This window comes from Microtus ochrogaster, chromosome 21 (assembly GCF_000317375.1).
Source record: "Microtus ochrogaster isolate Prairie Vole_2 chromosome 21, MicOch1.0, whole genome shotgun sequence".
In the NCBI taxonomy this organism is placed as follows: domain Eukaryota; kingdom Metazoa; phylum Chordata; class Mammalia; order Rodentia; family Cricetidae; genus Microtus; species Microtus ochrogaster.
In genome coordinates, this window is record NC_022022.1 from 39,269,741 (window position 1) to 39,297,664 (window position 27,924).

Consider the following 27,924-nt stretch of genomic DNA (forward strand, 5'->3'; position numbering starts at 1 on the left):
ATTAAGTCCTTTCCAGCAGGTCCAGTAGAGCACTGCCCACTTTCCAGGTCCCCATGGGGGACGACGTGAGGTGTGCACCTGCTGTGGGATACACACACCTAGGCCCAGGGAGAGCGTCAGAGCTGGGAAGTCTCTGGCTTCCGCGTCCATCCTTGGTGACCCAGGCCGGGCTGCTGAGGACGCCAGGAGCGCAGGAGTAGGCGCGCGGGCGCAGGGCCGGCGCCCCGAGCTCTGGGCATGCTCAGTGGCGCAGGCAGGGTTCCGGGCGCGAGCCGGGCTCCCGCAGCAGCACATTCATCGGCTGCCAAGAGGAGCCTCCAGGCGCTCGCACGCTCGCCCGGCTCGCCTCACAGCCTGGGAGCGCGCTGCTCTCGGGAGGACCCGGCCGCCGCGCCAAACCCCGCCGCCGTCTCTCCGTGCGAGCCATGGCCGGCCTCGGCCACCCCGCCGTCTTCGGCCGGGCCACACATGCCGTGGTGCGGGCGCTGCCCGAGTCCCTGTGTCGCCACGCGCTGAGACGCTCCCAGGGTGAAGAGGTGGATTTCGCTCGCGCCGAGCGCCAGCACCAGCTCTACGTGGACGTGCTGGGCAGCAAGCTGGGGCTGCAGGTGGTGCAGCTGCCGGCCGACGAGAGTCTGCCCGACTGCGTGTTCGTGGAGGACGTGGCCGTGGTATGCGAGGAGACCGCCCTCATCACCCGCCCCGGGGCGCCCAGCCGCAGGAAGGAGGTAACGGGCCAGCTCCCGGGCAGGCGACGCGAGGGGCGCGGCCCGCGGACGCGCGTGGGCCCTTTCGCGCGTGGAACCGACCTTGCGGGCTCAGTTCCTAACTTCCCACGGCGGGACCCGGGCTGTGTGGTTGGGTGTGGGAGATCCAACCCAGACAAGTTCATTGTTCACACCTCCTGGCTGTCGGGGAGCCTTCGAGGCGATCTCCACTGGACTGTGGTGACGCGGACTCGGGCAGGTGGCTGGGCTGGGGACCCATCTCGCCAGCGTTTCTGTCTTGCAAATGACCCAGGGCCGAAGATAATGCTACTCTTGTTTCCTTGCCAGTGGGGACGGAGAAGGGCCCTCCAAGAGGGCAGGTGGAAGCTGGGGGGAGGGTCCCCCAAGTCCTGCAGGGAGCTCTGGCAGGGCCGGGCAGGTGACATCAGGCAGCCTCTGTGGCTAGCGACCTGGGGCATCCGAGTTACTTTTCAGGGGTGGCAAATGAGTCCTGGAGAACGTGCCTGGCAAGCGAATGTGTTTAAGGTTTTGTTAGTGAGCTGTGTTTAAATGTGTGTGTGAAAAGCTGTGCTCGGTGCGGGGTGTTGGGCGTGTGTGTTTCCTTAGCAGTGGTAGTTTTTACTAGTTCTGTAATCTTTATATTCTCTCTCTCTCTCTCTCTCTCTCTCTCTCTCTCTCTCTCTCTCTCTCTCTCAGCAGTTAAGAAGGCTGTATTCTTCGAGGGGCGGGGAGGGGGTAAGTGCCTATAAACGATCGTATCTTGTGGAAATGGCTGTGACTGCTTTGAAAATAATGTAGGTTAGTGGCGGGAGAGACACATAGAGCGGGATTAGATTTTAAAATGCCGTCTGGCCTGGGATCTCACCACTGTCCGGGAAGAGCCCAGGCTCAGGGTTTCCCCTCACTCTTGGCATCCAGCAGCTAACAAGGTGCAGGTGGTTTCTTTCGATCCAGAGGGATTGTTTTACCCCCTTTCTGTCAATTTGGAAATAGTTCCTAGGGCTCATGACTTAGATATACTTATTCCACACTTGCTCTGCTTGCCTGGTGAAACCATACAGAGTCTGAGCATGATCTAGTCCACCTGTTTGTCATTTAGGTAATCAACGTTTCTTCCCACACTCTGGCTTACTGGAAAACCAAGAGTAACAGGCCTCCTTCTCTTAGGCTGTTCACTTTCCTATGGTTACCCCTTTCCAGACAGGCCTGTGCAAACGGCTCCCACTCTCAGATTAGGCTTTAACCTAATATGAGTGTAGCCACAGTGGATAACTGCTAATACATTCTTGCCATATGGTACGGCCTGAAACATTCCTGATACATTCTTGCCATACCGTACTGTAAAATCAACTTCAAAAAGTGTCAAAATGGTACTCATTTGATGAGCGTCTTCATTTCATCTCACCATATTCATTTGATTTGACTTCTGTAAGGATGCATCTCTTGGTAACACAGATAATATATTGTTTGTGTAATTAGCTTTCCAAGTTTGGTTTTTCTACTATAAGAGCTAGCATTGATCTTCATTAGCCCTGGAGAGAGTTTTATATTTTAGATGTCAGAATTAGATTGCATTCTCCCAGTCAGCTTGGTGGCCCACACTGGCCAGAGGTCAATCCTTGTGTTCTCTTTTTTCTGTGTAGGGCGCTGAAGCCAGGACCTTGCCCATACATAGTAGGTAGACATTCTGCTATCGAGCTAGAGCCCCTGCCACAGAGATCACATGGTGTAGAGATGAAGATGTTCTATCTCATTAATTCTGTGTCTCTGGGGACATGCCCTTGACTCATTCTTCCCACTCTAGGATAGGTATAAAGATTCCATAATGCCATGATGAATCTGTAGACTCACCTGAGATCCAAAGACAAGCTGTTTAGCAAATGTTGACTGTTACTGAATGTTTCATGACTAGGACGCGGTCAGCTGCTCACTGATGTCATTAGCGGTGCTTCTGTTTCCCAGGATGAAGGCAAAGCCACCCTCCTGCTTTGGGCTTCATCTTAATCTGTTCTGTCGCACTGCCATCTGACCTTCCTACAAAGCACCTTTGCTCCTGCAAGTCATCTGGGTCACTAGGGCGAGGTGCTTCCTGACTTTGATAGGACATGTGCAGTCATGGCTGGGCAAGATGCTTTGGAGAGTAGGGCCATGCAGGGCGATGCTTGCTAATATCTCTCACAGCCGTTGTCACCTTGGCAGGTATGGATGCTTGGTGAATGGGTGGGTGAATGAAGGAAGTGCTGAACAGTACCTTCAGGTCTTGATGCTTGACGGATGGGTGGGTGGATGGATGTGTGTGTGGATGGGTGAGTGGATGTATGGGTGGGTGGGTGGATGTGTGGGTGGATGGGTGAGTGGATGTATGGGTGGGTGGGTGGATGTGTGGATGTATGGGTGGGTGGGTGGATAGATGGATGTGTGGATGGATGGATGGTGTATGGATTGATGTGTGGGTGGGTGGGTGGATTGATGGATGTGTGGGTGGATGGGTGCGTGGATGTGTGGATAGATGGGTGGGTGGGTGTATGGATTGATGTGTGGGTAAATGGGAGGATGGATGGATGATGGATGGATGGGTGGATGAGTGGAAGAAATGCTAGCCTTCAGGTGTAGATGCTTATTGAATGAGTGAGTGACCCCATCCATCAATGAAATGCTCAACAGACAAGCTAATGACGACCCCAGGATCCTTTCTGGATTGAGATACACTTTTGTGTGTGAAAACCTACAGCAACCAAGGAGTCGTGTTTTTAAAAAATCTCATCATTGGTATTCCTGCCCCCAGTCACTTCACTCCCCATTGTATCTTCATGCCAAGGCCAAGGTGGTTAACGAAAATGTGACCCTCCTCCGAGCAGAGTTCTGGAGGGCTTCCGTGGAGCTGGACCCTGCTTGCTTTTCCAGCTTTAGTTTCACCTTTCCATCTCTGCCTCAGAGCACGCCCCTATCACTTGGCTCAGACTCGGTTCTTTCATTCACAGGTCTACCTTTCTGGACACACAACACACCTCCTTCCTCTCCTCCCTTTAGCTGGCTGTTCTTGGCCTGTTGTGCCCATTAATACCACTTTAGCTAACATTTATTGGGTACTTGCCATTTGCTACAAACTGCCAGCTCTGTGACACGCATTTATTGCATCAATGCTCATTCAACAGTATCATTATTGATGAAACAGAGAAAGCGGTAGCAGAAATCACTCAGGGTTGCAGAGTGGCACCAACGGAACCAGAAACTCAGGTGTGTAGAATTTTTTCTGATGCATGATTAATAAAAACTCAGAGAGAGAAATTGGGTTTCACCCTGAAGGTGAGAAAAGCAAAGCAGCCAGTCACTGGCTCTCACCTTGACCTTGGTCCAAAATGGTGATCCTGCCTCCAGGAATCTCAGAAAGAGACCCATCTCCTCCCATTTTATATTCCTCTCTATTTCTGGGATTAAAGGCGTGCACCACTGCTGCCTGATTTCTATGGCAAGCTAGTGTGGCTACTGGGATTAAAGTTGTGTGTTATTGCAACCTGGTCTGTAAGGCTGGCCAGTGTGGCTGTTTTACTCTCTGAACTTCAGTCAAGCTTTATTTATTAAAATATAAATGGAATGGAATATTACTACAGCATTCCAAAGTTCTGGCCCCACTCTCTGAGATGTTAGACATCACTTTTCCCTCCTTGAACCTGTTTTCTCCTTATGAGTGACCTCTACCCTATCCCCCCCTCCCGCCCCCCTTCTGATGTTTCTCATACCCTGTGATTGCCTGCCCACAGCTCAGTACCCTCCACTATCTTTAGGAGCAGGGATCTTGTCTACATTGTTTCGTATTTTGTTTCAAAGCTTAATATAATACACAATAGACATTCAGAAAACATTTTGATGGATAAATGTATCCGTGATTGAGCCCAACTTTATTTCTCCTCCCTTATGAGTGTTTTGGACTTTTTTCTTATCTTTTTTTTTTTTTTTTGAAGATAGGGTCTCACACTGTAGCTCAGACTGGCCTGCAGCACGCTATGTATCCCAGGCTATATTCAGTTGCTGACATTCCTCTTGCCTCAGCATTCCAAGTGCTGGGACTATAGGCATGATCCACTCCGCCCAGTTCTAGTGATATATTTGGTATTTTATAAGCATGCCAAGTTGGTAGAGTCCCAGACATTTTATTATGACCGTGGGTGGTTTGTAACTTTAGCCCCCATCCTTCCCTGGTTCATCTTGTCATTTATTATTGCTTTGTTTTTAATAAAAGTCTTGAGAATGTACTCTTTAATCAAAGCATCGTGCTGGATTTAATGACTTTTCTTCTTTGGAAGAAAGAACCAAATTTCAGAGCTTGTCTGAGAAAACCCAGTGTTTGCCTCAGTCAGGTTCCAGTGATTCCTAGGACTTCGAACTGTGCAGGAAGCTGCAGGTTTTGTGAAGGCAACTATATACAGGGAAGGCTGGTAACTATATACACAGAAGGCCAGCAACAGTATCCACTGGCAACTCTGCCTCTCCCCAAGTTGGGATGTTTTGTAATAGATTTAATAGTTAGGAAACAAATCAACTCAGAGAACCAGATCATGTTTCAAATTAACCCAGTGCATTTTTTTTTTAAGGGAAAAGTCAACTCTTGAATGTCAAAGTCCTATGAACACCCCATGTAAAAGCCAAATTAGGATTGGCGACAGTGTAAGGGCTGAGGGATGTTTAATGATTACATTTCTGTGTAGATAATGATTTCCTAAGTTCAGGGTGTACCTGAGGGTGTGTGATGTCCCAACCTTCCCTCCACTCCTCCCCCAGCTACTTAACCATTTTCTTCAGTTTCTTCTCTGAAGGGTTTTAATGCCTAATAAATGGTTGACTGACAGAGCTCACGTAAGCAAAATTGTGAAATGTATTCTCTGCCCTCTCCTCCCCAGTAAGAGCTCCTTTATCCTTTCCCAGACACATGGGATAATTCCGTCCAGGAGAAAAACCACACCAATCTCTTCTCACAGACTGATGATGGCTTTAATTATTCTTTCCTCAGTCACTTTCAGTTTTATGGACCGCTCTAGGAAGAAGGCAGTGTTTAACATGAGGTAATAAACCCCGAAGGGGAGGAGACAAGTAGGAAAATGGATAAATGGAAGGAGGGAACAGTATAGAGTGTCGCCTCCTCACCAAGGTTTGGGGACCATCGTGGAGGAGAGGCAGGAAGACTGCAAGAACCAGAGGTTGAGGAGGACCAGAGCCAGGCAGTGTTTTCTGAGTGTCAGAGAATCGCGGCGCTTGTGAGCTTGCAGCTGTGATTGCCTGAACAGGACCAAGAGAGTCAACATTCTAGCTCAGAGAAGGAAGTGTTTCATGAGCTCCCACCCCTGACTGAGGAGCTACAAATAGTGGGTGGCTTCCAGGGGATTGAGAGACAATTTTCTTTGAGGTGTGGTTCTTGGTAGATTTGTTGATCACAGTCCAGTGGATGGCCCAAACCAAGACTATATGGACCACACTAACTGGAGTCAATGGATTCCTGTATCAGAAGAAGAGTCATGGAGCCAGGGAGTTAGGAAGCCAACAAGGAGATAAAAGGAGGAATCGAAGATAAATATCATGAAAATGCACTGTATGAAATTCTCAAGGACTTAGTAAAATATTTTAAAAGAACGTATATTTAGGTTGATGGTCCCTTTCTATAAGGACACTTAGATACCAGGACCTGTATGTTTTTTTCTTCCAAGATTGTGCTGAATAGTAGCAGATAATCAATGTCAAATACTTGACTCTATGGATCCTGAAAGATGGCGCTACCACTCTTTTTAAAAGTCAAGGGAATCTAGATTCGGGGAACCAGGTTAAGTAATGAGTCTGTCTTAGTTAGGATTTCTATTGCTATGAAGAGACACCATGACCACAGCAACTCGTATAAAGGAAGGTATTTAATTGGGGTGGCTCGCTGACAGTTTCAGAGGTTCAGTCCATTACCATGGTGGGAAGCATGGCAGCTGGCAGGCAGACCTGGTGCTGGAGAAACAGCTGAGAGTTGTATATCTTGCAGGCAATAGGAAGTCAACGGAGACACTGGGCAGTATCCTGAGCATAGGGAACCTCAAAGCCTGGCCTCCACAGTGACATACCTCCTCCAACAAGGCCATACCCACTCTAACAAAGATCTCAATAGTACCACTCCCTTTGGGATTATGGGGGCCAATTAAATTCAAATTACCACAGAGACCAAACACAGACAACTTCTAAGTTCCAGCATTGAAATTTCCTGAAAACGTGAGGGTGGTTTGCTTGATGTGGTTATTGCCAGCGGTTGATCCTCACAGAGCATTAAACAGACACAGAACGACTACTTGGATTTCACTTTACCCATTAACAGCCTGTGGTCTAGCTTGGTCTTTACCTGAAGTGAATCATTTTCTTTCTTTTTCTCATTAATTAGAGCAGTTTGCTTTCATTTTAGTTAAAAAGTAATAATTTGGGCTCTAGAGAGATAGCTCCACAATTAAGAGCACCTGTTGCTATTACAGGGTCTTAGATTCAGTTTTCAGCACCCACATAGTGGCTCACAGCCTCTCCAGAAATCTGACACCATCTACTGATCTCCAGCAGGCAAAACATGAATTCATACACATGAAATAAATGGATCTATCATCATCGTCAGTTCCTTGAACCTCCTGAATTTCCTTGGCAGAGTTGATACCCAACTGTCTGTTGTTTGCCAGCAGAGTAGATGTTTGCTTCTTACACCTTCTTCAAACTTCTGTGTGGCTTCAGATGAGAATACTGCCCCGACCCTTGTTAGAAATCTCACTGGCTGTCACTGATGGGAAGGGACTGCACTGGAGACCTACAACACTGCTCTCAATAGCAAATCATCACCCCCAACTAATTAGAACACATGTTCCTTTTCAGGGTGCCTCTTTTTCACCTTCTCTGTGTGGACTTGGCAGTAACGTATGAAAATTGATGTGTATCAGAGACAGAGATGTGTCCTACAGTATAACCTGTTTCTGTCAGTTGATCTCAAATGCTTTGGAAATGAAGATGGGAACTGACTTCCATTAGAGATCATTAGCTAAAAATGCCTTTCCTGCCATGATTCTAGAAACATCAGTGGAGAGGGCAGGGAGTGGATGTTTTGCAGTTTCCAAGTACTGGGACATTGCTTTTGCATATATTTAAATTCTTTTTTTTTTTTGGCATTTGTTTCTTCCATGCAATTATTCAGGTATATTCCATCATGGTTTTTATTTTTTTTATATTTAAATTCTTATTAAGCTAAAACTTCTTTTCAATTTGTTTTATTATAGTCATAGTAGGAATTATTATTTAAGTCATAACTACAGAATAATCTAACTAAGATTTGCGGGGTGGGGGGTATGTTTGTCTTCAGCTACCTTTTTTCCATAATGCCCTGTAATTTAGAGATGTATTTAATTCTCTTTTCCCATTTGTGTGTGTGCACATGCACGTGTGTATACATGTTTGCAAACGTGTGGGCATACTGTGTGAGAGTGCAAATGCATATGTGTTTACAACCACACAGAGGCTCGATGTTTTTATCTGGAGCTATTCTCAATCATCCTTCTACTTGTTCACTGTAGGCAGAGTTTTCCTGTCCAGGTAGCCGCTCCCAAAAAACAGACAAGGAGACTTAATATGAATTATAAATGCTCAGCTGATAGCTCAGGCTTATTACTAACTAGCTAGCTCTTACAAATATTTCTATTAATCTACATCCTGCCATACATACACCTCATACCTCCTGTTTCCTTCCTGTATGTTGCTGGTGACTCCCCTGACTCTGCCCTTCTTCTTACCAGTGTCCTTAGTCTGGTTCTCCCACCTAACTTTATCCTGCCCAGCTATTGGCCAGTCAGCTTCTTTATTAAAACAATCACAGCGACATACATTCACACAGTGTAAAGGAATATTCCACAGTTCAACAAGGCTGCTCTCAGACCCAGAGCTCACATGTGCAATTTATCCCTCATGTCAGCTTCCTCGGGGCATCCTCTATCTCTGCTTCGTGAAGCTAGAATTTCCAGATGCTCTGCCACACCCACTCAGCATCTGTGTGAGTTCTAGGGACCCAAACTCCATTCTGGGCAAGCGCTTTAACCACTGGGCCATCTTCCCAACTCATATAGGTGCTTGTTCAAAGTGAGTGTTGGTTGGCCTTCGGTTTTGTGGACCTTTTAAATGAAAGATCTGAAGTCATTCAGAAGATTGCATTTTCTGAATGGAGATTTACAGATTCAGTCACTATTCATAATAACTGAAGTTATAATAAGAGAGACTGGCCTTATTAATATCGTATATGCCCCAGTGCATTGTTGGCCCCAGGTTGTCTTTAAATATGTATTTACCATGAATAAAGCTCCCGGTGTTCCATAAACATGATCAGTTAACCTTTAACATTAGCCCCTGTTGCTGTCTTCAAACCAAAAATCAAATATTAAATCAGTTCTCAGGTTTATTTCAGGAGCAGGTGCTTTCTATCCAAAGAGGAAAGAATAATCTCAGGCAACAAATCCTATTTAAAACTGTGTGGAGCTAATGCTGTCTTAGTTTACTTGACCATTGTCAAATAATTTAATAATGCCCCTTGTCTTCCTGGAGCCAAGTACAGAGGGAGCAGTAACATCCCACAGAAAGAAAGAGTCACCAGGCTTCAGACTCTTGTCTGAGCCCAGCTCACCCAAGCAGGAGCAACAGGGAACCACTACAGCAGAGTATGAGACCAAAGAACCAAGAGCTGCAGGTTTAATACCAGCGACAGATCCTCGTGGTGGGCCTGACTCTCTTAACTGCAAGTCAGATGGGGTAGTTCCGCTGCTGTGAACCCAGTGGGCTCAGTGGGGTGAGCTGTTAAGTCAATTAAGAGGTGTTTTGTTTATGCTGAATATATGCAAATAAGTAGCCTTTGCCCTTTTGCTTTAGTTTTTTTGTTCTTATATTGCTTAATAAGTAAATTAAAATAAAATTAGATGGTAGTGACTATGAGTGTGACGACCATGGAAAAACAACTTCACTCCCGAAAGGGGAGGGATCACTGAATCAGTCATGTTTGTGTATCCAACAAGCGCCTGTCTGTATGTGCCAGAGCCAGTGTTTAAATGTTGGAGAGGAGCACTAGATAGCATCACTGCCCTTTGTCCAGCTAGGAAAGCTGACCACTGGCAGATGGGGGGTGGGGTCTATGATGGGGCAGACCACCAACAGATGGGGGATGGGGTCTATTCTGGGAGAGACCTCTGACAGATGGGGGATGGGTCTATGATGGGGCAGACCACCAACAGATGGGGGCTGGGGCCTATGATGGGGCAGACCATCAACAGTGGGAAAGGGTTTCATTTGTGTTGGGAAGGATTAGAAAAAAGTCACCCTGCCAGGAATCTCTGCTCTTGAGATTTCAGGTGCTGGATCTCACGTTCACTACCACATCTCTAACTGTATTCTTGTTGTGGTGTTGGAGACACTGGCTGTCTAGCACACAGATCCAGTTTCTAAGTGTTCTTCCTTCCTTTTTTCTTAACAAAATGCTCTGAAGTGGTCTGACTCTCCTAGGGTTCTTAGGTAGCACCTCAGGAACTCTGAAACCCATCCTGCAATGGATTCAAGCCCACCTTGGGCCTGAGAGTTATTCTTCAGGTGCTATTTAAACTCTAGAAAGACAGTCTTTTTTTTTTTTTTTTTTGGCCTATACGTTATCAGTGTATTTTTTGCTGTTCAGTCATTTTCCTCTTTTGGCCCATAATTATCTATTCTAGTATGTATCAAGCAAACTTGATCCCTGTACTGAATGCAATATTTGTTAATCATGCTTACTGTATACAAGATTATCCATGCCTACTGTATGAACATTACCCATGGCAATGACAAGTAAGGAAAAACCTTCATTTATATTTGATATTAAAATATATTTTTGTCCACAGAGCTCAGGTTAGCAGCAATCAGCATGGAACCTCATACTAAGATAAAGTAGCCCATACTGGATGTGTGTAATTATGGACCTAGATTTGTACACACTACAGTAGGTAGTGTGACAGAGAGAACTCTACTGCCCCAAACTAGGCAGATGATAGTTTTGATTTCTGAAGTGATATTAACATACAACATTCTTTTAGCTGGAAGATGCAGTGTTTTTTTGTTTTTTTTTTTTTTTGAAACTCAGATTGCTTTGGGGCAGGACGTATAAGTAGAAAGAGATTGGGAAAACATACAGGGAGGTGACGATGGCTTCCATAAGGAGATGAAATCACATGAATAAATACAAGGCTTATTCAGCCTGAGACATTATACTTGTTTCAGTCAATTAACCTAAACTTGTGCCTTGCTAATGATAATCCATTATGAGATGGAGCTGCGTTTGCTGAATCTGCTTCAAAGGCTTTATTTATTCAACCATGTACAGCTGATGGGGAGATTTTCCCCCTGGAAGAGGATGGATGAAAACCCAGTGACGTAGCCGAAGCCCCTAGGGCCACAGGCTCTGCACTCTGTTGTGTTCTGTGGCAGATGTGACAGCAATGGCCAGGGGGAAGTAGACGGCCATCCAGACATACGGATGAGCTTCCAGGTCGGTTTTCTGTTGCGAGCCTTCTTGGCTTGCCCAGGTAAATGTTGTGAACTCTCTGTGTATTCCATTCCTGGCTCTAGACTTCTGGTGTTGTCTCTATAATTTTAACTTTTGTCTTCTGAAACTGTGGGCTGACGTTATTTTTTTCTAAATAAAGACATAAAATGAGGAAATACCTGTTTGAATGTTCCCTTCCTATAGTTAGCTATGCATGCAGAAAGATTGCTATTGGTATAATATAGGCATAATTGCATTCTAATTCCTAATGGATTTTTGGAGTAATTACGAAAATCTCAGAAGCTTTCACATGCATGGCTGCCGCTCAGTTGGGTTTCTCTCGTGGTGAAGCCATGCACCCACCAGGCAGGCAGTAAACCCCTCCATCCACAGTGGCCGAGTAGGTGTGCTCAGAGCTTAGTGTGGAAGAAGGTATATGCTGGTGGTAAATCTAGAAATTGTTATCCTGAAATTATTTTCTTAAAAGCTGAAATTAGATTGAACATGATACAGCTGTGGAATACTAGAAGGCAAATATCCAATTTTCTTTCTTTAAGTTTTTGATTCAGAAAGAAAGAATAATATGACTTCAGTTTGACTGTAGGTCACATTTCAGGATATTTATATTTTAATCATAGTTTCCAGTTAAAAAAGCTTGTGTGAGAAATTTGAAGCTAATACTTTGTTTGAAGGTAGCCACCATATTTTTGCTCTCAATTTTGTATTTTCTAAGGCACTCAAGGTGCAGGAGTCATGTTGTTTGTGTTATTATGTGTGGGGCACATGCATGTATGTATGTATGGGGCACATGTATGTATGTGCTGGCACATGTATGTATGTGGGGGCAGATGTATGCATGTGGGGGCACATGTATGTATGTGTGGGCACATGTATGTATGTGTAGGGCACATGTATGTATTGTGGGCACATGTATGCATGTGTGGGCACATGTATGCATGTGGGGGCACAGGTATGTATGTGTAGGGCACATGTATGCATGTGGGGGCACATGTATGTATGGGCACAGGTATGTATGTGTAGGGCACATGTATGTATTGTGGGGCACATGTATGCATGTGTGGGCACATGTATGTATGTGTAGGGCACATGTATGCATGTGGGGACACAGGTATGTATGTGTGGGGCACATGCATGTATGTATGTATGGGCACATGTATGTATATGGGGGCACATGTATGCATGTGGGGCACATGTATGTATGTACGGGGCACATGTAGGGGCAGAGGACAAGTTCAAGAGTCAGTTCTTACTTTCTAGCAGAGGGTTCTGTGAATAGGACTCAGGTCATCTAGCTCGGTGACAAGCCCCTTTACCTGCAGAGCCACCTCACCCACCCAATTTCATCTTTTTCTGATTTCTTTTGTAGTGTCCTAATTCTCTATCAGAGGCCCTGGAATATTCCAGCTTCCTTTCTCTGAAGGATAGGATTCTGGGAAATAGAGCGTCCTTAGGAAGATATCCCTGAATCCTCATGTTTCTCTGTTCCTCTCGCATTTAACCTCTCTGCAGCCCTAGGCCTCCATCTCTGACTCTTTCCAAAGACATAGCCAGTTTGCCTATCCCCGGAGCAGACTCTGAAGACCAGGCTCTCTGTACCGTTTGCCCTCTTTTCTGCAGATAGCGGTTGTGTACTCTCTGCTTAAGTCTACTGAAAGTCGACTTAAGGGATCATGACTAGATCTTTAAAATTTTTTTTGCAATAATAGAATTAATATTATTGCAGTGTGGAAAAGGTTTTATTTCCTGAAACTTGACTCATTTTTTTTGTGTGTGTGTGTGTATGCTAACATTAAATGAAATCTATTTCTTATTCTGGTTCATGGTAAAAACAAAACAGGAAATTCCACTGCATCTCCTTTCGGTGATACTGTTCCACTCAGGCTTTCTGTGGGAACCACAGAGGGTCGTGCCTACAGGCCGGGTAGATTCTGGGGATCACAACAACATCTCAGGAGGTTCCCCATATACACCACGCCACTCTGGATTCTCACTCACTTGGCTTGAGCAGTGATGGAGATGGTTTCCTTACTGTTTGAACCCTGTCCATCTACCAATGGTGAGTCCCTCATTCCATGGTGGCTTAGTGGATATCACTAGAGAACGTGAGGAGGATTCTCTCTCTCCTACTGGGAAGGTTACATTGGGTGAACTCATGAGTACTCTCCTGCATCTGAGCAGGCCGTCTTGCACCCCGTTTTAGAGTAGATTCCGCAGCAATTTTCATGTCGTTGTTCTCAGATCACTGCCCAGAGGCCCGGAGGTGACTTTGAAAGGTCACTCATTTCACAGATTTCCCACCCAGCCTTTGTGTACAGATGGCTATGCAACGCTTAGGTTTATTCCCCACCCCTCAAATAGTTGGTTTCAGCATCTGTTGATGGTGGTATCTGTTAAACGTGAGACATTAGGGCTGAAGTATACAGGTAAGTACGTGTGACTGTCCAGAAAAGGGCTCCTGTTGGGGATAGGAAGCTGGAGTACCTGGGTTCCCTTGGTAACCCCATTCCAGCTGAGCTGCACATTGCTAAAAGCGGATTGTACATCCTCACACACGCAATGCCTTCTTAAAATGTCTTCTGAAGACGTTGATAAGATTAACAGGGCAAACTCTGCGGTGATGGCTGAAGACAGACATTGACTGTCAGGAAAGGGGCTTGGAGTTGTGCAGCCTGGAGCTTCAACAAGTGGCTGGCGCTGGTGTTGTGTCCATGTCTGGTTTTCTCTTAACCACAGAGCCTCTACTCAGAGCTCACAGAAGCTTCTCCCTGAGTGGGGACAGTGATAAGGATTTGGTTTAGTGCCTTTTCCTGAGAGAACATGTGTGAACGCCCACGACACAGGCCGTTGGCCTCCGTGCAGCTGAGAGCTCAGTCAGTATTCAGAACACGCTCCTCCAAACCCTGTCCAGCCCTGAGGTCACCTGATGACTGCAGACGCCACCTCTATAGCAACCACTGTCCCTCGGCTTGCTTTAAAACTCAACACACACACATACACACACATCACGGTTGAACACATTCAAAATAAGGTTGGAATAAAATCAGTTTCTCACAGCCCCTGCCTTGTAAATGACCTTTGGTGGCAGCGTGGGTCACTGAAAATGCTTCGAGGAGTTCTTGAGTTCCGATTTTTGATGTGCTGCTGAAGCCGGGAGAGGGTTTTATAAAATGAGTTGCTTTTTCACAAGCCCCCCACCTCATGCTGATTCCTTTCTCGGATGTCATCCCTGCTGTGGCCTTTTCTGGAACTGGCCATAAAGGAGCTGGTCTATGCAGCTCCTTTGACTTTTTGTTCTCTCTCACCTCTCAGGATGCTTCCTGGAACACTATGGATTGGCCCATATACGGTGGCTCGGGGTGGTTATGTACCGATGACAAGCTTCGTTTCCTAACTGGATTGCAGAGTGCTTTGAGTGGGCCATGCCAATATTTTTGTTCATTAGCAAATGAACTCTAGTATGTGGCATGACAGAGTGTGCCCACTGCTCACAATATAGCCAGGGATAGCTGGATGTAAACTTCGTTATATTTTTATACATGGATGCACATGTATGTTCCCTGTGTGCTGTAGATCACACAGGAAAGTGTATCTCTTCCTGGGACTTGTAAAGAGGCTTGAAGTCTACTCGTATAGACCCAGATAAAACTCAAACATTATCATCTTAGTCTTTGTTGTCAGTCTTTGCTGTTTCAACAATGACGTTTTAGTACAGGTCAAAAGCAGGTAAGTAGGTGGGTGCTTGGTGTCGGAGTCATAGGTCTTTATTACTACATAGGAAGGTAAATCACTTCTCTTTAGGCAGAGTCTAAAGACAGAGAGGACAAGAAAAGCAAGTGCTGAGAAACAGAGCCACAGACTCTTCCCAGTGAGCAGGCAGGCTCACATATAGAGGTTGCTCACATAACACCATGGAGTTAATTTGTGCACTTAGAAGTGATACAATCATTTGTAAATCAAGTTAAGGTGATTTTATAGGGGGATTTTAGGCCTCTGCCACTGTGCCTGGCTTTTTATTTAAGTGCTGGAGACCAAACCCAGATCCTTTTGCTGCAGAAGCAGGCACTTAGCCTGCCAAGCCATCTCATCAGCCTCTATATTTCTATTAAATGCTGTGCTGCTGAGGGCTGATGCTGACCTCTGTGGGGTTCAGAATTCCGACCTGTAACTCGGGAAGCTTGAGTGAGGACGCGAATGCAAAGGTAGTCTGTCAGGATCGTCGCTGCCTTTGAACAGTAGCCTCTGCGTCTCCATTTGAACCTCAGGACATTTGAAGACGGACCTGATTCAGCCCTGTGGTTCTGTCCGGTAGCCAGCAACGGGTTGCCTGAGACGGCCCCTCAGTCTTGGGCAGAGTCCTGAGTGTGGAATCTTCCCAGGCTGAGGGACGGTTGAGTAGAGGGGAAAGGTTCAGGTTAGAAGAGAACGGGAGAGGAGTGAGCGAGTGTGCACCCTTAGCAGAATTCAGAGCTAGGTGCGCCCCGAGCATGATGCCAGGCTTTATGCTCTGGGTGTTGTGTTGTGTGCCCCTCTATATCATATCACCAGGAGAGCGCCCCCAGTTCACTCCATTGCTCCCATTGTCTCCTCAAACGAGAGAACAAGGCCTGTCTTAGGGCTGGATAGTTACTAGTTCTCCCAGATTGTTAGGTTATGAGAAAACACTGAGTCTCGGTGACTTAAACGGTAGAGATGGTTCGCAATTCAATAGGATGGTCTCAATGTCATGGTGCCAGCATGCATGTGAGAGCACTCTGCCAGCAGGGAATGGGCTCTGTGCCCATAAGAGGCCCAAGTGTAAGCAAGCAAAAGAGGGAATATGATAAAAATCCAAAACAGGATACCAGGAAGGTACCGGCTTGCTCTCTGGGCAGCTAACTCAGCTAACTCTGGGCAGCTAATCTCTCATGGGATGGTCTTAATCCATTCACGAGTGTAGTGACCCAGTCACTTGTCACACAGAAACCAAGCTTCCCGACCAGGGACCATAGCACTGTCCCAAAGCTGTGACGGAGAGCCGGTGTTTGTTCTCCAAAGCCAGGGCATTTTGGTAACCATGCCAGAGAGCAGACATGACCACTCAGCCTGTTGTTAGGGGATCAGGACTCTTAAGACATTGTCAGTATAAATATTATGACCACAGCTTGATGGCCCCCAGAGTCAGCTGGCCAGTTAGTGAGGACATCGAGACATGCCCTTCTCCTGCTGAAGTCATTGTTTCTGGACAGCAGCTACCTGTCTCTGCCCCTCTTCCACACGGCTAGCTCAGGAACATCCACACCCAGGAGGAACACAGAAGGCTCTCACTGTCTCTAGCCACGCTTAATATTTACTGGCAGAGGTCTAATCCAAATAATTAGACAGCTTGTGGAGGGGCTTGACCTTGACTTGTGAGCGCTGAGGCGTGGTGAAAGCCAGCCTGAGCAGGAGTACTGAGAATCTTCCTGCTCCAGGAAGGCAGCAGTCCCTTCAGGGTTAATTCTGCCCTCTGCCCTCCCATCCCTTACTCCCTGTGTGTGCTCACACGCGCGCGCGCGCGCGCACACACACACACACACACACACATACACACACACACACACACACACACCAACTCTTGCTCAGCTTTCCCACAGACAGTTCAGGAGAAACTCTCTGAAAAGCACATGAAAGGCAGGACTCAGATTGTCACAGATTATGTCTGTCGTGAGATAACTTTAACCTTAAACCGCAGCTTAGCTGGTGTCATAGACCCCAGGGACAAAAGCCACGGGACAGGGAAGCAACCCCTCAATGACCCCATGCACCTGTGTCTTGGTGAGGGACTGTGGGTGCATGTAGGGCCTAGGCCTTATTGCGTGTGACAGGAGTGAGGCAGGGTCACATGCCTGGCTTAGAGTCCTTGCTTCCTGAACCCCTTAACTAAGTCCTTCTGTGTCTATGAAGACTTGGATAAACCCTTGGCTCCAGACTCTTCTCTCAGGCTGTAAGCTTGGAACCAGTGTTTCCTATGCTCAAAAGAATTTGTGGGTCACATGTGCTGCTGCTCCTACTTATGCAGTTCTGATTCTGTTCTTATTAAAGTCACCTTCCCTGCTGGAGGACGCTATCATCCTGCCGCAGCTGCTAACCCCACAGGGACTTGTCTTTGGACGGCTTCGGCTCTCTCTTCTTCCGCTCCCCCCCAGACCCCCAAAGTCCAATTTTCCTTCATCCACTCTCTCATCACTAAACCCTTGGGGCCCCTTAGAGACCCTGCCTGGTTCTAATACCACCAGGCTCCCCAAAGACTGCCCACCAGTGTGAACCTCTTACGACCAAACACGACACTCACTCGTGCTTGGATCCAGCTCTCGGGTAACCCATCTTCTCCCTGGGAGACTGTCACCAGCAGAAAGGAGCAGCAATGCTCCCGTGTCTCATGGGCAGCACTAATTCGCACCGGCCGTGTAAGTCCATCCCTCTCAGCAGCTGACTTGGCCCTGATCCACGCTCTGGGAGTAGGCAGTGTCTTGTTCTTAGCAGAGGAAATAAGAGGTCTCTTGGCTACTAGATCGGTTGGTCAGCCTGGTCACTTCTGCTGTTAGACCTGTCCTGGGGTGACCATTCTTCCTTCCATGTGCTCCGATTGTCAACCGATCTCATTAGCTGGGTTTATGTCTACTACTACCCTCTGGATCTCTAATACAAGACCTGAAAATTGACCCCAGGTGTTGTGGAATCCAGAAACTGACTGCTAAGACCTTCGGTGCCATGTTCTGCTAGCCCTGCTCCTGCATCTGCACAGTGAATACAGCAGGCTGAACCCCATCCTACCCTATGGTGGGTGTAACTGCCAGCCTGTGCCTCCTTGGAGAGTCTCGGATGCCAGGCTCATCTTCCTTTGCCCAGAGCTATGGCCCATCCCTGGCCTTGAGCTTATGAGAGTCCAGTCTACCAACTGGACTCTGAACCAGCAGGCCGTTACCTTAGATTTAACCTACTGAGAAGACCAGAGTCACGTGACAGCTGAGGCCGAGGCCTCCCTTTTCCTTCTCCCTCCCACCTCTTGTGGCAGCTATCTCTTAAACGTTATCTTTCTGACCAAGTTTAATCAAGAAACTCGAATCCCTCATTAAACTGACTTCGGTGCAATTTAGCAAAATGGCATTTGCTGATGGAAAAGCAATTTTACCGTGTTTAATTAAGCAGATTAAAATATGAACATCTCAGTTGTCAAAACTATTATTGTAGATTTCCCGTGTTCTGTGATTTTTTTTTTTTTTTGTAAAAGAGAAATTGTTCACATTATTGCAATTCCATATAACGAAGAATGGAACAAAGGACATGGTGCAGGCTCTGGAACAGAAAGGTCAGTTGTGTGGTGGGCTGGAGTGTGGGGCTGCTCCGTGCTCGACATTCCTTCATGAGAAGATGTCAGTCACTCATGCACGATTTCTCTTCTGAAGGTTTGGACAGAGTGCGATCAGCGGGGCTGTGCTGGCTTGTAAACACAGGTGGCCGGTTCGCGGAGGAAGGGAACACTTCTCAGACCTCGCACATGAAAACCAGTTCTCAGAACTTCTCGCTCTTGGCAAGAGTCCCCGCTGCTCTGGGTCTCTGAGAGCGCGGTTGATTGAGAGAATTAAAGAGCGTACCCAGGGATGATAAAAGCACAGATGCTGGTTAGTCGGGATAGCAACCTGAAATCATGGGCCTGGCTCTTCTGACAAGGAGGGGAAACGAGATTGCAGCTCCCGATCATAATTGCTGGATGTTTACTGCTGAGTACCGAAACCGTGGGAGATCTCCACTGCCTCCTCGGGATGATGGAAGCACAGCCACCGCCTCTGGCCGATGGTTGGGAAAGGAGAAAGTAGATTTGCCAAGAAGAAACCGTTCCAGCATTTGCATTGAGAGCAGGCCTGTGTGTTTCTGAGGAAACTCAGAGAGCAAAGGCGAGTGTAATAGTTTGCATAATTCAGACTGTCTAAACCTGTAATTCTTGGTAACTGGGTTCCTGGTAACTCAATTTGAATTTTTGGCAAGCCTTGGGATGAAAAGGAATGGCCTCCAGGCTAAGGCTAGCAGTCATATTGCTCAGGACGACTGAATTTATATTCTAGTCAGAGTGTTGTTTCTCTTAGGCTGGGAACACCAGGGAGCTACCCTTGTCCACTTAAGAAGGAGAACAATTGGAGTGCCAGTCTATTTGAAACCACAAGATCATTAGGACCTCTTCTCTCTAGGGATCTCTATGTTTCTTTCTGCCCATTTATCTATAACTTAAGCTGCTAATAACTTGTGGCCCACCCCCCGTCTCATGGGCCTATATTAATTTGCTGAGCCAAGCAACCAAATCAAATCATTGGTAGCTGGCCAACCTGTATATACACTGGGTTTAGGGCAATTTCCCAACCTAGATTCCGTCAGCTTAGTTTCAGGGTTCAAAGGTCAAAGGGGGTTTGCTCAGAGTGGCAGAGACATGGTTTTGTATATAAATAGGCAGACAGTGTCTCATGCATTTCTGGCCTCCTGCTGCATGAATCCAAACACCCAGCAGTTGTGCAAGACAAAGTGCCCTGGGTGAGGAGGCCGCAGTGTTGTGATCTGTCTGAAAGAAAATGATGATGCCTTCCTTTCCCTTCTGTTCAAATGTAGCCTGCCCCAGGGTGAAACCTAAGACATCATCTAAAAACTACCGCTGTAGGGAGAGTGAACACGAAGAAGGAAAGGGACAAGGGGGAGCCAAAAGAAGAAGAGGACGGGCTGGCTAGAAAAGAAAGCCGTAGTTTCTACTCAGAAATTTGGTAAGCCAGGCAGTGGTGAGGCACGCCTTTAATCACAGAGAGGCTGCGGATCTCTGTGAGTTCAAGGCCAGCCTAGTCTACAGAAAGAACACACTAGAGCAAACATGTAGGAAAGGGTTTGCTTGGAAGGTATCACATTCCTTCTTGGTCATGGTATTGCCAGGGGGTCATACCAAAATTGGGCTCGGGTCCTTTTGGCTGGGCTGATGCTTAACTTTCCACTTTCCTGGAAGCACTCACTTAGTCATGGTACTGAGCAATCATGGAGGCAGGACGGCTCAGTGAGTGTGTCGACATTTAACCAGCTGTTGTCAGAGGAGTACAGATGGGGAGAAAGTGTAGGCGTGCTCCAGGTGTCTTTACTGGCTTGTGGTTCCATTCCAAAAGTGGTCAGAGTGGCAGATGGCATTTAGCTATGGGGTCAACTCATCTGACTCTAAATGTAGCGTTATCTCACCATGCGCGCTACGGGGAGGGCAGATGGACCTCTTTATTTTGTGTGTCTTAACTGCGCTTTTAATGTTAAACCATCTCTCCTAATTCGTTGCAGACGGTCTTCCTGCTGATCCATGAACGTCAAGGTTTCTGAATAACCAGTCCAGGGCTAACACTGCACAGACCACCAATCTGCTTCTCCTCACAGCCACCCAGCCACCCTTTACCCTGCATCTCCATCTCCTCCTCCTCTCTTTTCTGTCCCGTCCTTTCCTCCCTCCCTCCCTTCCTTTCACCGTGCTGGGGACTGAATACAGGGTCTAACTCTGTGCCTATGCTAAGCAGGCCTTCTACCGCAGGGTCACATCCCCACCACACCCTCACTCTCTTGACTTTTAGTGCCAACTGTAGTGACTCACAGCTGTCATTCCAGCACTTGGGAGATGGAGGCATGACAACCAGGCGTTCAGGGGCATCCCTCAATACATAGCCAGTCTAGATGAGCCTGAGCTAGGTGAGCACCTGTGTCAACAATGATAATAATAACATGACAAAAACAAGAGCAATCATTTTCTGGAATGGCTGGATTCATCCTACTAAACATAGGTCAGATGTTTGTCACTGTCATGGACTCCCAGACTCAGTGTGTCCCACGTACTCTGGACTTCATGTGTTCCTCTGTTGCAGTGATTGATTGCATCATGATCTTCATCTTCTGTCACTGTGACCTTTGGCCCTCAGTGCTCAGTGGATTCTGGGTGAATCCAGGGATCTGTGTTCAGTGCGATGTAGGGTTGACCTTCTTTTCCAGGCCCACCACGGGACTGTTGCATAGGTGACAACTTCAGGATGGGAGGAGTTATGAAGACCTGAGGTCAGCAGCCCTGCGGCTGTTAAGCTTCTCTTTGTCCATTATTGGACATGTGGCTTTGGCCACAGCCCTCCTGAGCCGAGTTTTCTCATATGTAAATAGAGTAATGACTCTTAGGAAAATGAGAGGAAGGGAGTTGTCATAATGGAGTGCAGTTTATAAGCAAAATATTGTCACAAGCATACGAGTGGACTTCGGAAAGCAATCCTTCTTAAGTGTATCTGAGGACAAACCTCTTCCTATGACCCCTGCTCTTCAGCAGACACCACAGAGCTGAAAGTCATTCAGTGGGGAAGGAGATACTGGCCCAGTGTAGCATATGACATTGGCCATCTTCGTCACTATGGTCATGCAGCATTCCCTCAGCCAGCTGGGAAGAGAGCAGCGGCAGGTGTGTGTGTGTGTGTGCGCGTGCCTGTGCATACGTGCATGTGTATGTGCTCACATGTGATGGTGGAGGCAGGGAGTCTTCAGCCTTATGCAGGGTCTGCAGCCCCTCTACCTGTGAACCCTGCAGAAGGTATCACCTTTTATAATCCTTTCGTTCTTAGCTGTGTACAAAGGTGAGTTAAAGCTCAGAAAGGAGCTGTGTTTCCCTTCTCTTCTTCTCTGTCCCTACGGCTGCCACTGATGAGTGAGGCTCTACAAAAGGTGGTTTTCTTCTACAGGAGGATGCGTGGTTTTATTGAGATGCCGGAGGTGAGGGGCCGGGGACAAAAGCCTTTCAAGCTCTTCGTGCTGTAGAGCCTTGTCACTTTGTGAAAGGGATTGGTCTGTCTGTCTGTTTCTGTTCTGCCTCTCCCTCTCCTCCCTCCCTCTCGATTTTCCAGTCCTGTTTTTCCTTGGCTTCAAGCATGCTCAGAGGAGCCTTGCCAGCTTTCGTTGGAAGAAATATATTTCCGAGCTTAGTTGGACATCCGTTTTTTTGGGCTCTGCCCAGACTCTTGACAGAGAAGGTAGTGTTAAAGAGGTTGACGGTGTCTAGACAGTAAAATCAGAAACTGTGTAATTTATGTTGTATTACAGACATCCACTTCCCGGATTGGAAAAAGGAAACTGACTTTTATCTAAGGAAGTTACATTCAAAACCCAAAAACCCCTGGGTGTTTCTGACTTATGAAAAGTTGAAGTGTGAAAGACTTTACATAATACTCTCCAGGCCTTTCAAAGGACAGCGGCGCATAGAGTCGGGATGGGAAATAACCTCTAAGAGGCAGTTCACGGGCTCCTACTCAGGGCTCCCGGGCCACGGCCTCTGCTTAGAGCCCTGGAAGTCCACAAGGCAACAGAGCTTCAGAGGAATTCTGGGAAGCTGGAGAGGAGAGAAGTCTAAGGATCAAGAAAGGTGGAAGTTTTTAGAGGATAAAAAATAAAGTCAGAAAAAAAAAGTCAGACTCAGGAATAAGAAAAACAATAAGCAACAACAACAAAACCCTCAGACTTTGACTTTTAAAAAAATGTGCTTTTTTTTCCAAGCTGGGCGAGGGTGGCACACATCTTTAATCCCAGAACTCAGGAGGCAGAGAACTCTGTGAGTTCAAGGCTAACCTGGTCTACAGGGCAAGTTCCAGGACAGGCAGGGTTACACAGAGAAACCTTGTCTCAAAAAACCAAAAAAAAAAAAAAAAAAAAAAAAGGACCTTTGATTCAAAACGATCATAATAAAAAAAGTTTTTAAAGATCACAATTACACAACAGTCTTTTGAATTTTGTTTTATTATTTAATGCTCATAAACCCCAGATAATCAATAGAATTAGTGCGGAGGATAATGAAAACATTTCATCTGAACAAGGCAGGCAGATGTTGTGTGGTGCTGAATGCTAAGAACCCACAGTAACACTCTTTGGTTTAAACCTGGACCATCAGCCAGGTCCTGCATCAGCCTCTGAGTCTCCGTGAGTGGAGCCAGAGGCTCTTGAAAAGACTGGCCTCCCAGCTGTTTTCAGAACATATACTTACAGCACTATCGTCCTGCTGGCTCTAGGGGCTGAATCTGTGCTGTTGAACCTGCTCTTTTCCAAATTACTTCTTCGGGCTGGAGAGATGGCTCATGGCTAAGAGCACACTCTGTTCTTACAAGGACCAGAATATAGTTCCCAACATCAGGCTCTGAAAACTAACTGTAGCTCCAACTCCAGGGGATCCAGTGCCCTCTTCTGGCTTCTGTGGCCACCCAGAGGCGTGTGCAGGAACACTTGCACATGCATGTACACATAAGATAATTCTTTTTAAAGTAAAATAAAATTTAAAATCATTATTTCTTAAGTAGAGAGGAACAGAATAATTATTTGCATGCCACATATTCTGGGAGGGTCTAGGGGAGGCTCCGATATTGGAGGCTGGCACAGTTGAGTTTGTCTAGGACTTTTTTCTAGTCCCCGTTTCTCTGGGGACTCCCTGGGTGGGCTTTCCATGTGGTCTCGGTGTGGAGGAGAGAAAGCTACATTCCCTTTTCTAAGCAGCCTCGGAACATGTGCAGCATCACGTCGGTCGGTTTGTTGTTAGAAGTGAGCCAGGAGAACAGGAACTCAGGGAAAAGAGAACGAGCCATTGCCCTCAGTGGGAGCATGTCTAAGATTTCATGGACTTGTTGAAAATCACTGTGATACCTGTGACTCAGATGGAGCTGCACATCTGTTGATGTCGTCTCAATTTATACATAACAGGGTGGGTCCTGGGCAGTAATATAGAAAAGAGAGAGATTGCAACAGCACTCACTGTTCCACAGCAGAGACGTGCCCACTTTTGGGGTTCCCTCCTCCCACCAACGACACGTTCTATGGCTGTAACATTTCTGCTCTCAAATCCAGAGCTCCCCAGCTCTCCCACCCCACATCCTCCTTCCTGATCATAATTTTCACCTGCTGAATTAATCAGCCCTGGACAGTGCAGTCTAGAGGGATGGGTAGCATTCACATGGTAGCATCAGGACCACAGACTACCTGAACCAACTCTGACTAGGCTCACAATGCCAGTTACCATACCACGTGTTTTCACAGTGCTCACAATACATTTCTCTAGCTTGTGTGACAATGACACAACTTTCCTAGGATGTCTCACTGAAAAGCTCCCCTGTCTATTTTAGTACACCTTGCTCTCAAGTTCTCACAGATGCCTGAATCATCAAAAGCTGCATTAACGAAAAAGGTAACCTAGGCTGGAGAGATGGCTCACTGGACAAGAGCACTTGCTGTACAAACATGAGGGCCTGAGTTTGGGTCCCCAGGACCCATGTCAAAAAGCAAGGTGTGGCCGAGAGCACCTATAGCTCCAGCACTGAGAGGTGGAGACAAGTGGATCCTGGCAGCTTGCTGGCCTCCAGCCCAGTAGAATCGGTCAAGGGAGAAACCCTGCCTCAAGGTAATAATACAGAGGATGAGCGGGGGTGGGGACACCCGCCATCTCCTCTGTTCTCTGCTCCTGCACACACAGGCACTGTGCACTCGCATAAGCGCGTGCATTTGTACAAGGCACACATATACAGCGCACACACAAGGGAAAATAAAATAATTTAGAAATATTGTGGTTTGGAAAATAAGCCGGTCCAAAGCATAAAAGAAAAGTCAGTTCTGCTTCTGGAAAAGGAGAGAGGACAAAGCAGGAAGTTCCCTGTCTGACTGCCCTGGTGACTTCAACACACTGTACAATAGAGTTCGGTATTTCCGTGTTTGCATACATCCCCTAACTGCTTTTCCCTAATGTTTGTGAAAACATTTTAAAAGCTAAAAGCTTCTTAATGCTTTGAGCATTGACAGGGAGAGCTGTTCCATGGGCTCATAAAAATTATTGTTATTCTGTCTAGAATAGCCTCTCTCTCTCTCTCTCTCTCTCTCTCTCTCTCTCTCTCTCTCTCTCTCTCATTAGTCAAACATCATATCTACATTGTACTCTTCAACTGAAAATGATCTGCAAGATTTATGCGGTGATAGTCAGTGACCCCATACCTTAATTGTGTTATAAATTGCATTGTGACTTACGCAGGAACCGGCCAAGTACATTTTCTGATGTTCAAACAGTGCTTGACTTGAGGAGGGCACGCATAGTCCTGAGATCTTAATTTGGAATCATTGCATCGGATGTGAACAAGAGACTCTGTGCCACATAACCTGTCCAGAAGCAGCTGTCTGCAGAGCTTGTGCCCCAGGGACTGCAGCCGCCTAGACCGGGCACTTAGTGTAGTGCTGAGTTGCAAAGTTCAGATGCCATTGATGGTGACCACTTAGGGATGGTTTCCTGTGTGAGACACTAACCATGTTTTATTCTAATCTCCAGGGGGCTATAATATCTGTATTTACAGAAGCAAAGCTGACGCTTCAAGAGATTAATCTGTCCAAGATTCTACACTAGGATATGGTGAAATTCTGTTTTAAATTGGATCATCTGATTCCCTATCCATTCCTGATACCCGGCAACCATTTCTCTCTGTCTTTTCACTTCCTCCTACGGTCTTTGCATAGTATGTCAAGCTCCCAGTCGCTGAAGAATGCTTTTTCCTTCAAGTGGTATTGCTAGGAGACAAATGCTTTTCTCGTGTGTCCAAAGGTAACAACATAATAAGTGGACCCAAATAGAAGTCCGAGAGTTTGCAGCTTCTATTTGTGTGTAGCTCAGATGAGCCTCCAGGGCTCGTGGTGCTTTGTTGAGGCCCAATGAATATATTTTTATAATTGAATTGAACTCAGGGGAAACATTGGAATGGATAGTCAGGCCTAGGTTGTAGCTGCAGAATAAGGAGCAAGGACCCAAGTTGCCTCCATTTTCCCGCGTTGGTAGCTGAAAGTTTTCTGCGAGAAAGCCAGCGGAGGACTTGTGCAGAGTCCAGTGGGTCGTCAACCAAAACGAATACCACTGAGCAAGAAGACCTTGGAAATACCAGAAACCTGGAGTGGGAATGATCAGTGTTTCCCAACTTCACATGAGGTTTGCTGAAGAAAGGAAGGACTTGGGATCTGCAGGAGCAGTGACAGCCAGGACTCAAGCTTAGCCAGCTGACTAGAGTGGGTGGCGCTCAGGCAGAGGTTCCTATTGTTTATGTTCTCCGATCGTTTCCTTTGATAGTGGTTTGTGTTGTGCTCCATACTGGGGACACTGTGCTGGGAGCTTTACTAAAGCCTAGTGAGTTTATGGAGAGGAAGAGGGGGGAAGGAGGAGGATGGGGAAGAGGAGGATAAGGAGACAGAGGTAGTAGTAAACTTGCTGAGAACCTGACGAGGGAAATGGCCTGTAGTGATGTTAGCTTTACTTGTCAACAACATCTCACAACCATGAATTACCTGGGATAATGAGAGGTTGTCTCATTAGGGTTGCCTGAGAGCAGGTCTGAGGGATTATATTAATTAAGGCAATTGGTATGAGGAGACCCAGCTCACAGTGAGAGGCACCATTCCCTAGGCAAGGGGTCCCGAGCTGCCTAAAAGTGGGGAAACCAAGGCAAGCACAGGAGGGCAAGTGAGCAGGTATGCATCCATTCCTCTGCTCTTGACCGTCAGGCTCCTCCCATTGTGACTTCCCCTAGTCCTAGCCTGGAATTGTAAGCTAAAAGAAACCCTTCCTCCTCTAAATTGCTTATTGTGTGGATAGTTTGTCTCACCCTGAGAAATGTAACGAGACTAGGCCCCCACCAAAACAGGAAGATCTAAAAAGATCCAGTGCAGGTGGTGATGGTAACATCTAAAATGAGGTGAGTGCTGAGGTTTTTTTTTTTTTTTTTTTTTTTTTAAGATAGGTTAAAGATGCTTTTATTACTGGGGGATGTTTCATCAAAGAAACTGTCAAACTTTTCCAAAGCAGCTCTGCCCTTTTATATCTCACCAGCAATGAATTAATGATCCAGTTGTGCATATCCTCATCAAGGCCGTTTTTTGAAGTGTGTGTGTCTTATTTGAGACAGAAGCCTATGTAGCCCAAGCTCGCCTACAATTGACTATGTAGCTGAGAATGACCACACATTCCCGATCCTCCTGCCTCCACCACCCGAGTAGTAAGATTATAGTCTCCCTGCTCCATGCCTGACCCATGCTAGTGTTTTATATTGCAGCTGTTCTGGCGTGTTTGCAGTGAGAGCACAGCGTGGTTTTAATTTGCATTTCCCTAGCCTAATAACATTGAACACCATCAGCCGTGTCTGTTATCTGATGGGTGAAGAGCCTTACAGTGCTTGGTTTCTCATTGTTGTTTTTACGCTTATGAAAATTGTTATTATTGTGTGTGTGCATGATGGTGGGGGCAGGCACACCACAGTATGTGTGTTTAGGTCAGAGAACAACCCAGTGTACATGGTCCTCCCCTTTTACCTTTACACGGGTCTCAGGACAATTGCACCGCTGACTCCCAAGAGCATCTTTTGCAAAGTTAAGGTTTTAAATTGGATGCCTAGTTTGTGAATTCATTTGAGTTCATTTTTGTATAAAGTGAGATTTAAGCCAAGGTTCAATTGTATTTTCCCTCCTGCACCTCCCTCTTTCCTTCCTTTCTTTTTCTGTCTCTGCCTTGTTTTTATTTTATTTTTTTTTATTTTGAGATAGTATCTTATAGGTAGTCCAAGCTGACCTCAGACT

General features: G+C 46.5%; 1 protein-coding gene across 1 annotated transcript in view; it reads left to right on the plus strand.

Moving 5' to 3' along the window:
* Window positions 1-283: 283 nt before the first annotated feature.
* The window catches only part of Ddah1 (dimethylarginine dimethylaminohydrolase 1), a 124,623-nt gene continuing 96,982 nt past the window's right edge, over window positions 284-27,924 (plus strand). The window contains exon 1 of the mRNA XM_005357397.2: window positions 284-728. Coding sequence (XP_005357454.1) covers window positions 426-728 — 303 coding nt within the window. The 5' untranslated portion in view covers window positions 284-425. The remainder of the gene's footprint in view (window positions 729-27,924) is intronic.